This window comes from Anomaloglossus baeobatrachus, chromosome 9, assembly GCF_048569485.1.
Source record: "Anomaloglossus baeobatrachus isolate aAnoBae1 chromosome 9, aAnoBae1.hap1, whole genome shotgun sequence".
Taxonomy (NCBI): domain Eukaryota; kingdom Metazoa; phylum Chordata; class Amphibia; order Anura; family Aromobatidae; genus Anomaloglossus; species Anomaloglossus baeobatrachus.
This window is the reverse complement of record NC_134361.1, coordinates 194,744,334-194,760,346: the sequence shown is the minus strand read 5'-3', so window position 1 is coordinate 194,760,346 and position 16,013 is coordinate 194,744,334. Positions and strand designations below refer to the sequence as shown.

Here is a 16,013-nt window from a genome sequence, read left to right as displayed (position 1 = left end):
GCTGTATTCCTGACCCTAGGAATCCCTAATGCTGGGCTCTAAATAGGGGACGGGGTGGATGAGCTCTTCGTCAACCCCACTAACCACTAGAGAAGACACAAGGAGGACACATAGGGTAAAGTGCAAGAGCTACTTATCCACATATGACTCAGGTAGAAGTTCAGAAAAGTTACAGCAATGATACCATATAGGAGTACAAGCCACCTGCTTGCAACCAGAGCTTGAATAATCTGAATAATATCACCAGCACAAGTCCAAAGAAGAAGGGGTATATAAGCACCAAGAGAATACTGAGAATCAGCAGCTTGATGGAAGGAGAATTGCTGCTGGGTCTTAAAGGGGAAGAGATGAAAGTCCGGCAGGAAAGCTACCTAGTACAATGAATACTGACAGCAGGAACAATAGAAGATCAGGGAGCATGTTGCGCAGCCAAACGCTGTGGTCTTCTATGGCCAGAAATCACATGACTGTCTGTCACCCGTGACAGATATGCGACAAAACAGGCAAAGACAGCGGGCCGGTGAACAATCCAAAAGAGCTTTATTGGGAGTGGGAGAAGATACTATCCAACACGGATATATTTCCTTAGCGTCTGCAGGGAGGCTACAACATAAGGAACAGATCCGGTTGCATCACCCGGAAATTCGACGCTAAAGAAAATACAACAATCCTTAGATGAGTTCCCCAAATCCAATAGGGTGGCAAAGATAACACAACCCCACGTGACAACCGATCTACAATGTGCAGTAGTCCAGACGTGGGCACCAGGACCTGGCCGCAGCAACAGATCCTAGCCCTTCACCAGACACAGCATCAACCCGCAAGTCAAACATGTGTCTTATTCTTCTACCTTTCTTGGGATCAGCCCCCTGGCTGTGCAGAAGTGCTCACACCCACCCCATAACCATTTTCTACATGTACCTCAGAGTCTCTGGCCAATCTACATGAGTTTTTTGGTAGAGAAGCCCTTTGCAGTGAGGGACAAAGGCAGTAAAGCCCCCACCAGATGCATGATAGGAAATGCTAAAGTAGGCCTGATTACAGTATGGTCCATGGAAACAGGCTGGGGGTGACACTGTTACACTAACCTAATCTCATGCCTCCACCAGGCTAACATCCTACAAATTTATGGACAGGTAGGATCAAATAGCAATAAAAAAAAATAGCCTTAGGCTGATGGGAGGGGTGCTGAGTCAGGAAGGAGGCAGTCACAGCCCACCAAAAGTTAAACCCCCCCCAAAAAACAACTGATCTGCACCTCCACATAGAATAAGGCAAGTGTGAACAGGTACAAGCTGCTATAACATTAGATATTAGATTAGGGTCCTATCAAAGAAGGACGCCTTGACGCAACTGACGGGCAGTCATGAATTGGACAATTTATGCGCTAAGTACCTTCATTTTTTTAAAAAAAATATATTCCATATAGAAGTAATGCAATTCCGATTTCATATGTTCAATGTTCACACATATCTTGTGCTGCTGTATTCTTTTACTTATGTACTATGCAGTCATCAGAGCTTGCACCTGTTCACACTTGCTTTATTCTGTTTGTAGATGCTGGTTCACAGCACTTACAGAGTACTGCTGTAGCTTCTTATTTGTGGATGGATGGATGGATAGATAGATAGATAGATAGATAGATACAGTCATATGAAAAGGTTTGTGCACCCCTATTAATGTTAACCTTTTTTCTTTATAACAATTTGGGTTTTTGCAACAGCTATTTCAGTTTCATATATCTAATAACTGATGGACTGAGTAATATTTCTGGATTGAAATGAGGTTTATTGTACTAACAGAAAATGTGCAATCCGCATTTAAACAAAATTTGACCGGTGCAAAAGTATGGGCACCCTTATTAATTTCTTGATTTGAACACTCCTAACTACTTTTTACTGACTTACTAAAGCACTAAATTGGTTTTGTCACCTCATTGAGCTTTGAACTTCATAGGCAGGTGTATCCAATCATGAGAAAAGGTATTTAAGGTGGCCACTTGCAAGTTGTTCTCCTATTTGAATCTCCTATGAAGAGTGGCATCATGGGCTCCTCAAAACAACTCTCAAATGATCTGAAAACAAAGATTATTCAACATAGTTGTTCAGGGGAAAGATACAAAAAGTTGTCTCAGAGATTTAAACTGTCAGTTTCCACTGTGAGAAACATAGTAAGGAAATGGAAGAACACCGGTACAGTTCTTGTTAAGCCCAGAAGTGGCAGGCCAAGAAAAATATCAGAGAGGCAGAGAAGAAGAATGGTGAGAACAGTCAAGGACAATCCACAGACCACCTCCAAAGACCTGCAGCTTCATCTTGCTGCAGATGGTGTCAATGTGCATCGGTCAACAATACAGCGCACGTTGCACAAAGAGAAGCTGTATGGGAGAGTGATGCGAAAGAAGCAGTTTCTGCAAGCAGGCCACAAACAGAGTCCCCTGAGGTATGCAAAAGCACATTTGGACAAGCCAGTTACATTTTGGAAGAAGGTCCTGTGGACTGATGAAACAAAGATTGAGTTGTTTGGTCATACAAAAAGGCGTTATGCATGGAGGCAAAAAATACGGCATTCCAAGAAAAGCACTTGCTACCCACAGTAACATTTGTTGGAGGTTCCATCATGCTTTGGGGCTGTGTGGCCAATGCCGGCACCGGGAATCTTGTTAAAGTTGAGGGTCGCATGGATTCAACTCAGTATCAGCAGATTCTTGACAATAATGTGCAAGAATCAGTGACGAAGTTGAAGCTACGCAGGGGATGAATATTTCAGCAAGACAACGATCCAAAACACCGCTCCAAATCTACTCAGGCATTCATGCAGGGAAACAATTACAATGTTCTGGAATGGCCATCCCAGTCCCCAGACCTGAATATCATTGAACATCTGTGGGATGATTTGAAGCGGCTGTCCATGCTCGGCGACCATCAAACTTAACTGAACTGGAATTGTTTTGTAAACAGGAATGGTCAAATATACCTTCATCCAGGATCCAGGAACTCATTAGAAGCTACAGGAAGCGACTAGAGGCTGTTATATTTGCAAAAGGAGGATCTACAAAATATTAATGTCACTTTTATGTTGAGGTGCCCATACTTTTGCACCAGTCAAATTTTGTTTAAATGCGGATTGCACATTTTCTGTTAGTACAATAAACCTCATTTCAATCCAGAAATATTACTGAGTCCATCAGTTATTAGATATATGAAACTGAAATAGCTGCTGCAAAAAGCCAAATTGTTATAAAGAAAAAAGGTTAACATTAATAGGGGTGCCCAAACGTTTTCATATGACTGTAGATAGATAGATGGATAGCTAGATAAGTAAATTAATACCCATGTTTTTTCTTACCTTTTCTTCACAGCTCTACCCGATGAAAAGGGATTTGCGAGTCAGGGCTGGTTTATTGGCCTGATCAGTGCCATTGTTCTGCTGCTTCTCATCCTGCTCATCCTGTGCTTCATCAAACGTAGTAAAGGTGGAAAATATTCAGGTAAGTTATCAGCTGTCCAGAGCTAAAAAAAAATAAAAATCTTGCATTGAACTGGATGTAACAAATTATCTCCCCCCAAAGGGGATTGATACGGAAAATAGGATGAGCTATGTATCCAACTGCAAACAAGTTCCCTGCAGCTTTTACTCTACGGCACTGTTCTTTGATTCTATCAATGGAGAGGGCCTGTAGGGTTGTAGCTACACTTTCCTTTTACTGAAGGCAATTTATTTGCCTTAGGGTGTATTTATATATACTGGCAAAGATGCAAAATGAAAAAGCTTGTTACCACCCTCTGCCACACCACAGTCAAGGAAGAAGTTTCCAATAACCAGGCTTCTAGGTGTTTGTCTTAATTGGTGCAATGCCTTGTCTTGTCAGAGGAAAAGGCTTGAATAATTTAATCTAGGCTTCTCCTCTCCCGGGGGCACTTCACTTACTTGAAGGGGTTTTCCCCACGAACAAAGTACACTTTAATCAATAGATCTAGGATTAGAAATAAGTTTCACAATTGGATGTGTTAAAAAAATGTTCCTGTGCTGATATACAGTCAGGGCCAGAAATATTTGGACAGTGACACAAGTTTTGTTATTTTAGCTGTTTACAAAAACATGTTCAGAAATACAATTATATATATAATATGGGCTGAAAGTGCACTCTCCCAGCTGCAATATGAGAGTTTTCACATCCAAATCGGAGAAAGGGTTTAGGAATCATAGCTCTGTAATGCATAGCCTCCTCTTTTTCAAGGGACCAAAAGTAATTGGACAAGGGACTCTAAGGGCTGCAATTAACTCTGAAGGCGTCTCCCTCGTTAACCTGTAATCAATGAAGTAGTTAAAAGGTCTGGGGTTGATTACAGGTGTGTGGTTTTGCATTTGGAAGCTGTTGCTGTGACTAGACAACATGCGGTCTAAGGAACTCTCAATTGAGGTGAAGCAGAACATCCTGAGGCTGAAAAAAAAGAAAAAATCCATCAGAGAGATAGCAGACATGCTTGGAGTAGCAAAATCAACAGTCGGGTACATTCTGAGAAAAAAGGAATTGACTGGTGAGCTTGGGAACTCAAAAAGGCCTGGGCATCCACGGATGACAACAGTGGTGGATGATCGCCGCATACTTTCTTTGGTGAAGAAGAACCCATTCACAACATCAACTGAAGTCCAGAACACTCTCAGTGAAGTAGGTGTATCTGTCTCTAAGTCAACAGTAAAGAGAAGACTCCATGAAAGTAAATACAAAGGGTTCACATCTAGATGCAAACCATTCATCAATTCCAAAAATAGACAGGCCAGAGTTAAATTTTCTGAAAAACACCTCATGAAGCCAGCTCAGTTCTGGAAAAGTATTCTATGGACAGATGAGACAAAGATCAACCTGTACCAGAATGATGGGAAGAAAAAAGTTTGGAAAAGAAAGGGAATGGCACATGATCCAAGGCACACCACATCCTCTGTAAAACATGGTGGAGGCAACGTGATGGCATGGGCATGCATGGCTTTCAATGGCACTGGGTCACTTGTGTTTATTGATGACATAACAGCAGACAAGAGTAGCCGGATGAATTCTGAAGTGTACCGGGATATACTTTCAGCCCAGATTCAGCCAAATGCCGCAAAGTTGATCGGACGGCGCTTCATAGTACAGATGGACAATGACCCCAAGCATACAGCCAAAGCTACTCAGGAGTTCATGAGTGCAAAAAAATGGAACATTTTGCAATGGCCAAGTCAATCACCAGATCTTAACCCAATTGAGCATGCATTTCACTTGCTCAAATCCAGACTTAAGACGGAAAGACCCACAAACAAGCAAGACCTGAAGGCTGCGTCTGTAAAGGCCTGGAAAAGCATTAAGAAGGAGAAAACCCAGCGTTTGGTGATGTCCATGGGTTCCAGAGTTAAGGCAGTGATTGCCTCCAAAGGATTCGCAACAAAATATTGAAAATAAAAATATTTTGTTTGGGTTTGGTTTATTTGTCCAATTACTTTTGACCTCCTAAAATGTGGAGTGTTTGTAAAGAAATGTGACAATTCCTACAATTTCTATCAGATATTTTTGTTCAAACCTTCAAATTAAATGTTACAATCTGCACTTGAATTCTGTTGTAGAGGTTTCATTTCAAATCCAATGTGGTGGCATGCAGAGCCCAACTCGCGAAAATTGTGTCACTGTCCAAATATTTCTGGACCTAACTGTAATCTTATATATGTGTCCCTGCTATGTACTGTGTAATGGCCGTGTCTGACCGTACAGGAACATGGTCTGATCATACCACAGGAAGTGAAAGAGAGTATACAGATATTATAGCACCTGATCGTGGCTGCTGGTTCTTGTGAGGGAAAACATTTGCCTACCTGTTTAAAAATGTGGTTTACCTCACAGAAAGTTTTAGTTAGCCATTAAAAGGTATCACAAGATTATAATTTTGTTCCTCTCACTGAGAACATTCAATAATAACCTCACAGAAAGAATCAGCATTGATGCTGTAATGTCTTTATACTTTTTGCATCCTCCCCTGCCCAAGAGATGTGGTATGATCAGACCATGTCCCTCTACGGTCAGACACAGCCATTACACAGTACACTGCAAGAACACATATATAAGATTATCTCAGCACAGGAACATTATATATAAACACATTCAATTTTGGAAATTATTATTATTCTAAGATATATTAATTCAAGTGTACTTTGTTCATGGGACAACCTCTTTATGGGGATTTATCTAATTATATATTAACACTCTGTGGTAAACATCACAGAAGGCAGAATTTCCACTGTCTCCCTTAGGGTGCATTCACACTTTTGTGAATGTGTCAGGTTTTGGATTTTAGAAATGTTTATGAAAAAGTAAAAACTTTGAGGAAACTTCCACTTGGATTCCAAGCCCTAAAACTACTTCCAGGAGGATGAAGCAGGACAACAGGTATTTTGGAAAGTTAGTCACCAGGGTTGAAGCTAAAGGTAGAAAAAAGTTGACAATCATAACAGTTCCAGAACTGACCAGAGAACCTATCTTCTGTTCCATATTCTAACTTTTTTTATGGCTCCTTCCATATTTTGACTTTTTTTGTACAGTGAAAGATAAAGAAGACACCCAAGTGGATTCTGAAGCTCGTCCAATGAAAGATGAAACATTTGGAGAGTACAGGTACAAATAAAAACTATGTGGTCATTATAGTACAAGCAGGTTAATGTAAAGGATGACACTGACCTATGCAACCAAGTTAACATAAAGAATGACACTGATTTATACAAGCAAGTTAATATAAAGGATGACCCTAACCTATGCAAGTAAGTTAACATAAAGGATGACACTGATCTATGCCAGCAAGTTAATATAAAGGATGACACTGACCTATGCAACTAAGTTAATATAAAGGAAAGGATGACACTGACCTTTGCAAGTAAGTTAACATAAAGGATGACACTGACCTATGCAAGCAAGTTAACATAAAGGATGACACTGATTTATACAAGCAAGTTAATATAAAGGATGACCCTAACCTATGCAAGTAAGTTAACATAAAGGATGACACTGATTTATGCAAGCAAGTTAATATAAGGGATGACACTGACCTATGCAAGTAAGTTAACATAAAGGATGACACTGATCTATGCCAGCAAGTTAACATAAAGGATGACACTGATCTATGCCAGCAAGTTAATACAAATGATGACACTGATCTATGCAAGCAAGTTAATATAAAGAATGACACTGATCTATGCAAGCAAGTTAATTTAAAGGATGACACTGACTTACAGGTCCATGTCATTCTTTATTTTAACTTGCTTGCATAGGTCAGTGTCATCCTTTATATTAACTTGCTTGCATAGATAGTGTCATCCTTTATATTAACTTGCTTCCATAGGTCTGTGTCATCTTTTATATTAACTCGCATGCATAGGTCAGTGTCATCCTTTATATTAACTTTCTTCTATAGGTCTGTGTCATCCTTTACATCAACTTGCATGCATAGGTCAGTGTCATCCTTTATATTAACTGGCTTGCATAGGTCAGTGTCAAACTTTTATATTAACTTCCTTGCCTAGGTCAGTGACATCCTTTATATTATCTTGCTTGCACAGGTCAGTGTCATCTTTTATATTACACTTGCTTGCATAGATCAGTGTAATCCTTTATATTAACTTACTTGCATAGGTCAGTGTCATCCTTTATATTAACTTGCTTGCATAGATCAGTGTCATCTTTGATATTAACTTGTTTCCATAGGTCTGTTTTCCTTTATATTAACTTACTTGTATAGATCAGTGTCATCCTTTATATTAACTTGCTTGCACAGGTCAGTGTCATCCTTTATATTAACTTGCTAGCCCAGGTCAGTGTAATCCTTTATATCAACTTGCTTGTATGGTCTTCTTCTGATATAGACATTTCAATAGATGTCTTCTGCTGAATATAAAGGATCTACATGGTCTATACAATAGTATATAACAATCTCTGTTGATACTTTAGATTTATATTTTAGAATTAATCACTCTATGAAGTCCTGTGACCCTTCATTTTGGTATCCTAATTAATGTCATCTTCATAGGTTTGATTCTTTATTTACCTGTATGATAGGCTTACATATCAGATTCTTTTTAGGTTTTGGGGGGGATACGTTGATGATCTTTTTTCAGAAAGATCATATAACTGTCCTGTATTTTTTTGTTTTATTACAATTTGTATCAATTTATAGCAACTATCCAAATAATAATAGGAATACTGTATTTTATGTGTCGAAATTGCATTTCTGCTCTTCCTTCACTTTTTACATTTTCCTGTAAGACCATGGACTATATATGTAAATGGAAAGCTGGCTGGAATGTTTGTTACATCTTTAACAGTTATTTATAAATAGCATTTGGGTTGTCACGCAATGGATACAATATATTTTTATGACACGCGTCAAGGGGAAGAAATGTTTTGATGTAACGACACCAGATTTTGCTTTCTGTATTACACAAGGAAGAACAGACTTTTCTGTCATCTGCTGTAAATTATTATGCAAATATTATTTGCGTCTTTAGATTTGGCAATTTTTTTATGGAACTAAAAGTGAAGGAGGAAACAGAAGAAGATTAATTCTGAATTGTTTCCAGGTCATTCTAAAATCAGCAACAATCAGTTCACTATCCAAATGATAAATGGATGCAAATGCGAATAGCTCAGTCCATTAATTAAGCAAAATTGTTTACAAGTCACTATTTTGTCATTAATGATATCTTAATGTTTCAGCAAATAGTAAAAATACTATTTAAAGGGAATCTGTTAGAAGGTTTTTGCTATGTAATCTGAAAACTGCATTCTGCAAGGGCTAAAACATAGAATTCAGGGATGCCGGTTTTGTTATGATTCAATCTGTTGTTTATTTGCTATGTTTGTTTAAGCAGCAGGACTTATCATTGCTGACTACAATGTCATGTGCACGACAGTCCAGCACTCCCCCTCCTCTGATTGACATCTCACTGCTAATATACAATCTGTGATAACTGTCACAAGGTTACGCTAGACACTACTAGTATGCAGTAAATGGAGAGGTAGTCAGATAGGTCGAGATCATAAACAAGGAGGGCACGACTGTACAAAGGGAGCAGACAGAGATGAGGTCTAGATACAAACCGAAGGTCAGGGTTCCAGGAGAGTACATACAAAATACAGGGAGCAGGCAAGGTTGCAGTCAGTAGGAAGTTCGAGGTCAGAAGCCAGGAGGTAACTACAGTATACGTGGGCAAACAGAGACAAGGTTAAGATACAAACCAAAAGTCAGAGTTCCAGGAGAGTACATACAGGGAGCGGGCGAGGACGTGGTCAGTAGGAAGTCCGAGGTCAGAAGCCGGGAGGTAACTACAGTACACGGGGCAAACAAAGACAAGATCAGAATACAAGTCGAGGGTCAGGATACAAGGAGAGTATGTACAGAATACAGGGAGCAGGTGAGGACACAGTAAGATGGAAGTCCAAGGTCAGAAGCCAGAAACCACAACAGAAACAGGAGAGTACAGGCAGAGACGGGTAAACAGCAGTCCAGAGTTAAGAGATCAAGACCAAAACACTGAGCACCACGGGAACCAACAGCACAATTGTAAACAGGATGTATGACTGTCAGCGTCCTGAGATAACATGCTCCCTAATGAAGCAGAGCAATCACCTGGAATGAGAAGCATCTGTGAGAAGACCTCCCAGGACCAGCGTGAAACCCAGTGCTGTGAAACAACCAGCAGAGCATTCATCCTGCAAAGCGCTCTGCACCATAGGCAACATATACCGGCTCTGCAGGAGAGCATGGCAGAACAATACAGAATGTTGTGCACAATGAAATTGTGACGCAAGCTCTATACAGAGCTTAGTGTGGGTGGGGGCAGCTCTGCTCAGCTCTGCTAAATTACTAAATCTAAAAATTCTGATTGTGTCAGAACGGCTGCACCCAGTAATCTAAGTGATACATCTAGTTGGATTCAGAATCTCTTTGCCTACATCATGCTGCTCTCAGATGAGGTAGCAAAAACCTGCTGACAGATTCCCTTTAAATACAAATTATATGTCCTGTACAAAAATCTGGAGATTCCTTCTAAAGCAGGGTCCTTTAACATTAAATTAGGTTTTCACGGACACATTAGGCATTCATTTTGGATCCAGCTATGTACAATGATACATAAGAGCTGTAAAAGTTCACCTTGTCAACATTTTTAATTAAACCTATTGCAAAAGTTAATTTTAATGAAAATACATGCATTTAGTTAAAAAAAAATATTCCTTGAAAATGTCTTTATCCTTTAATCAGCAGTCAAATGAGTTAGGAGCTTTCCATGGTGCTGAATGCTGAATTCCCATGTATTGGTCATGGTCATGGATTGGTTGCGGGTCTCCTGACTCGAAATCAACAGCATGATGAACATATCTGAGGATGAAAATTTGGGGTCAGGAGAAGATCCTTGGCCAGTTTGGTAATACATTTATATGTGAATTAGGATAGGTCATTAATATCAGATGGGTGGGAAAAAACTGACCGCACTTCCTAACAGACAATTCTGAACAGGTGCAAACTGAAAATGCAACATATTCTAATAAATAAACAACTGCACTCTGAAATGCTGAGGTATGCAAATAATTAATACAGGAATTTGGACATCAATTACTGCTAAGAAAATACATTTTAAAATTAATACACTTATGGCATAAAAAAAGATCAGTTTTATGTGAGCCCAGCAGCCAGCATCAAGGCGTATCTCTTTTTACGGGGTCCTACCTAAATGCTTCTACCTGGGTTGAACATCCATCAATTATGGGTGGGCAGGAACCTGCTAATGGAAAATTAAAAATCACCTTAAGCGGATGGGAATGGGTGCTGCTCAATCCGAAGGCATGATGCTGAAATCTAAAATAAGAAAACTGATGGCACTTCCTATCAGACTAGTGTGAACAGGTGCAAACTGAACAAGAAATATATTCTAACAAATAAATATCTGCACTCTGAAATGCTGAGTCATGCAAACATTTGAATAAAGGAATTTGGACATTCATTACTGCTAAGGAAATAAATTTTAAAATGAGAGAGAGCATAAAAAGGTCAGTTTTATGTGAGCCCAGCAGCCAGCATCAAGGAGTATCACTTTTTGCTGGGTCCTACCTAAATGCTTCTACCTGGGTTGAACAGCCTACAATTTCATGGGCGGGCAGGAACAAGGTAATGGAAAATTAAAAATCACCTTAAGCTGATGGGAAAGAGTGCTCAGTCAGAAGGAATGACCCTGTAATCTAAAATGAGAAAACTGACGGCACTTCCTAACAGACAAGTGTGAACAGGTGTAAACTGAACAAGAAATATACTCTAACAAATATACAGCTGCACTCTGGGGCACTAAGGTATGCAAGCATTGAATATAAGAATTTATGACTTGCATTACTGCTAAGGAAATAAATTATACGCCTTGACGCTGGCTGCTGGGCTTACATAAAACTAGTCTTTTTATGCCCTAAGTGTCTCAATTTTTTAATTTATTCTTGTGTTCAAATTCTTCTATTTAATGTTTGCATGTCTTAGCATTTCAGAGTACAGCTGTTTATATGTTAGAATATGTTGCATGTTCAGTTTGCGCTTGTTCACATTTGTCTGTTAGGAAGTGTTGTCAGTTTTTTTATTTTAGATTATAGGGCCATGCCTTCTGACTGAGCACTCCTTCCCATCAGCTTAGTGCAATTTTAATTTGCTATTGGCAGCTTCCTGCCTGCCCATTAAATTGTAGACTTTTTCAGCCCAGGGAGAGGCATTAATAGGTAGGGAACCAGCAAAATTAGAAACGCCTTGACGCTGGCTGCTGGGCTCACATAAAACTGCCCTTTTTATGCCCTAAGTGTCTCAATTTTTATTTTATTTTCTTAGCAGTAACTTTTGTCCACATTCCTATATTCAATGTTTGTATACCTTAGCATTTCAGAGTGATGCTGTTTATTTGTTAGAATATGCTGCATGCTCAGTTTGCACCTGTTCACATTGTCTGTTAGGAAGTGTCGTCAGTTTTCTCATTTTATATTATATGGTCATGCCTTTTGACTGAGCACTCCTTCCCATCAGCTTGATGTGATTTTAATTTGCTATTAGCAGGCTCCTGACCACCCATTAAATTGTACATTTTTTTCAGCCCAGGAAGAGGCATTAGTATGTAGGGACCCAGCAAAATTAGATACGCCTTGACACTGGCTGCTGGGCTCACATAAAACTGCCCTTTTATGGCCTAAGTGTCTAAATTTTAAATTTATTTCCTTAGCAGTAATGCATGCCCAGATTCCTATATTCAATGTTTGCATACCTTAGCCTTTCAGAGTGCAGCTGTATATTTGTCCATTGTATATTTGTCCAGCTGTGCTGTTCTGTTCCGCCATTGATAACTTCCAGCTGCTGGTGAGACTGGAAACAGCTGATCAATGAGGGGGCGCGGTGTCACACACCCACCGATCTGAGGTTGATAAAATATTGTAGGGATAGGTCATTGATATAAAATTTGTGGACAACCCCTTTAAGTCAATATTCAGAACCATGAACAGCTTCTACTATAATAGACATCTTCAGTGGTTTTTTTTTTTTTTACTAAATTCACTAAAAATAATTTTTGCAATTGGGTTCCAATAAAGGTTTTGACCCATTCAGCTTTTACAGCCTCTGTTTATACCTGTCCATAGCTGGCTGCAAAGTGAGTTAACGTTGAAACAGTAAGTGAGCTCATTCTGATGGTAAGGTATGTAGCCCTTATATCTGTTATGCTGAACTTTCTTCTAAACTTATTTCTGACCACATCAAAGATCAAATGTTATTTCCATCTACGCACTAGGGAACATCAACGCTGTAGAAGCCAAGTGGTCACACATTTTTTATTAGATGCTATTGCAAAAAATGATTTTTAGCCCCCCAAAAACATGCATTAAAGTAAAAAGTGGTGTCCATAATTTTATAATCAATTCTTATTCATGGACTGTGACTGCTATTGCTGTTTCACTTGAATAAGCTGCAATACCGGTCTCGACCTGTGGGCAAGGGGGGCGCTGTTTACCAAAAAAATTCAGAATTTTATTTTAGAATCTGATTTAACTCCAACAGAACAAATATGATTAGTATTATGTGTGAATATTCATTCTTCAAGTAATTTTGGGAACCTTTATTGTCACAGTTTAACATATTGGAGCCCATAGTGATATTTGTGTGAGTTAAGGGTGGCACTCACTGTAAGAGTTCCTCGTCTTATGTATGGTCTCCTGCATTTTCATTTATCATGTCACACCTAATGGTTTGATGACAAATTCAGCTCTGCTTCATTTGTATATATTCATCTCAACACCTGCTTATATACTTCTGTGCATTAAATGTGGTATAAATACTATAAAATCCAAACCATTAGTCTTTAGACCCTACGGGTAAGTTAAAATAATGCCTATGGGGTAATGATGCCAAAGTCTAGTTACATCCCTATTCAGCTCCCAAAAATAATTTTAATTGCCTTGACAACCCCTTTAAGGAGGACTTGTCACATGTCATAAATATGTTTTTTTTTTACATGGTATAAATGTCGCTGTTCCCCTGAATCCAGCAATGTTTTTTTTTTCTTCCTGCTCCTCTCCGTTCCTAAGATACGTCCCCCTCTTTCTTGAATAACCCCTTTAAGGGGGACTTGTCACATGCCATAAATATGTATTTTTTGTACATGGCATAAATGCTGCTGTTGTCCTGAATCGAGCGATGTTTTTCTTTTCATCCTGCTCCTCTCCGTTCCTGAGATACGTCCCCATTTTCCCTGAATGCAAATTGGGCGTGGTCATCAGCTCTTCTCTATGGGTGTGTCTTCATGAAGACCACGCCCAGGCAGGTAAAAACACTACATTTATATACAAAGATTAGACGCCCACATCTCCGGAACGGAGAGGCGCAGGAACAAAAGAAAAACAACGCCGGATTCAGGAAAACAACAGCTTTTACATCCTACATCCTATGTATGGAAAGTAACACGTCCTTTTTAAAAGGAATCTATCATCAGGTTTTTGCTACCCCATCTGAGATCAGCAAGTTGTAGGGGCTGAGACCCTAATTCCAGCGACGTGTCACTTACTGGGCTGATTGTTGTAATTTTGATAAAATTACAGTTTTCTTTGCTACAGATCTACCCATTCTCACCCCGCCTACACCACTGATTGGCAGCTCTATGTGTACACAGTGCATAGGCAGAAAGCTGCCAATCAGTGTTGGGGCGGCATTATACAGAGCTCCTAAATATGCAAAAATTCAGTCAAAGGTACTTGATTGAAGCCATAGAAGTGACCAGAGCTCCTATATATGCAAGATTACATGGTTTACTGGTCCTGTAGTGATAATCTCCTGCTGATAAAATGATGATTTTAGCAAACCTACAGCAAGCAGCCCAGTAAGCGATACATCGCTGGAATTAGGAGGCAAATACTTGCTGACGGTTTCCTTTTAAGGCCCTATGTGTTTGACCTGTGTTCTTACAATCGTAAAAAGGGGTGGAAATATCAGGAACAGAGCAATATTTCAATGTTATATGGTTTGGAAACACTTGAGCGACAGATGCCATTACATGATCCAATGTTTAGAAGTGACTGCCGGGCTTCTGCCCACTGTTTGCACATGTGTGATTGGCATGCCTGACCTTATGCATTCGTTCTTCACTCTCTTGTCCATGCTGCCATCAGATCTCTGGAGAGGTAAGCTGCTCTCACACGGTAAAGTTCCTTCTTACAGATGGGGGATGCGCTTTTGCACATTGGGTGTTCATTGAATCAACTTTACACCCTATTGTGCCACGTTCTTTCCAATCAATTTGTCATTGACTACATGAATGGTATACAACAAGGGTCCAGCCTTTCCTAAATTCTATTTTCTACCAGCAAATGGCTGGCTAGTAAATATCTGGTAAGACTACGGTGGCTGGATCTAAAAAAAAAAATTCAATCTGTCTAAAGCAAATAATTAAACAGATACAATCCAAGTAGTATTCACATATATAAATGTCATCCACCTATTGGATGTAGCAATACTAAAAGTCAATACTGGCCCTTTAACAAAACCTTGCCACAGGACTTAGGATAAAAGCCAAAACAGAAACTGTAGAGAATTTACCTCCTACTTCCCAATCAGAAGCCTCTCCTACAGCCAAATCAGATCTCATGCTTTGTACTGAGGAAGGGCAAACACCACGAAACATGTGTCTGCAAATAGAGTTTCTATATTGGCTTTTATCCTAAGTCATATGGCAAGGCTCGTTAAAGGGACAATATTGACTTTTAAGACTGATGCTTCCAATAGCTGGAACTAAAGTTCATGTCCTCTTCCTCTCTGAAAAGATTTTTAAATTACAAGAGGATCATTGCATGGCCTATAAGTCTCCTTACACTGGCATGTCACTCTCCACAAGGAGAGATTTTACCCCTTATGCAGGAGTCAGAAGACTCGAACCTAGCCAAATTAGATCTCGCACTTTACAATGAGGAAGGTCAACACTAGAGTTCATGTCCTCTTCCTCTCTGAAGTGGCAATTTAAATATTTAAATTCCCATAGGAGCATTGCGTGGCCTATAAGTCTCCTTACACCTTAATGTTACTCTCCACAAGGAGAGATTTTACCCCTTATGCACCAGTCAGAAGACTCGAACCTAGCCAAATTAGATCTCGCACTTTATAATGAGAAAGGTCAACACTAGAGTTCATATAGTCTTCCTCTCTGAAGAGGCAATTTGAATTTTTAAATTCCCAGACAATTGAATGGCCTATAAGTCTCCTTACACTGGCATGTCACTATCCACAGGGAGAGACTTACCCCTTATAATACAATCAGAGACCTCTCATACAGCCAAATTAGATCTTGTGCCTTACACTCAGGAGGGGGCAACACCCCAAAACATGTATCTGCAAAAAGAGTTTCTCTTTTGGTTTTTATCCTAAGTCATGAGAGAAGGCTCGTTAAATGGTCGATATTGACTTTTAAGATTGCTACTTCTAGGTGGCACTAGA

General features: G+C 39.5%; 1 protein-coding gene across 6 annotated transcripts in view; it reads left to right on the top strand.

The window, feature by feature from the left end:
* L1CAM (L1 cell adhesion molecule) overlaps positions 1 to 16,013 on the top strand; it is a 252,656-nt gene that overhangs the window by 223,773 nt on the left and 12,870 nt on the right. For 4 of the 6 annotated variants that reach the window (XM_075324176.1, XM_075324173.1, XM_075324172.1 and 1 more), the window contains 3 exons: positions 3,362 to 3,490; positions 6,571 to 6,643; positions 14,696 to 14,707. In XM_075324176.1, the coding sequence (XP_075180291.1) occupies positions 3,362 to 3,490; positions 6,571 to 6,643; positions 14,696 to 14,707 (214 nt within the window). The remainder of the gene's footprint in view (positions 1 to 3,361; positions 3,491 to 6,570; positions 6,644 to 14,695; positions 14,708 to 16,013) is intronic. The other 2 variants (XM_075324175.1, XM_075324174.1) reach the window with 1 other exon arrangement.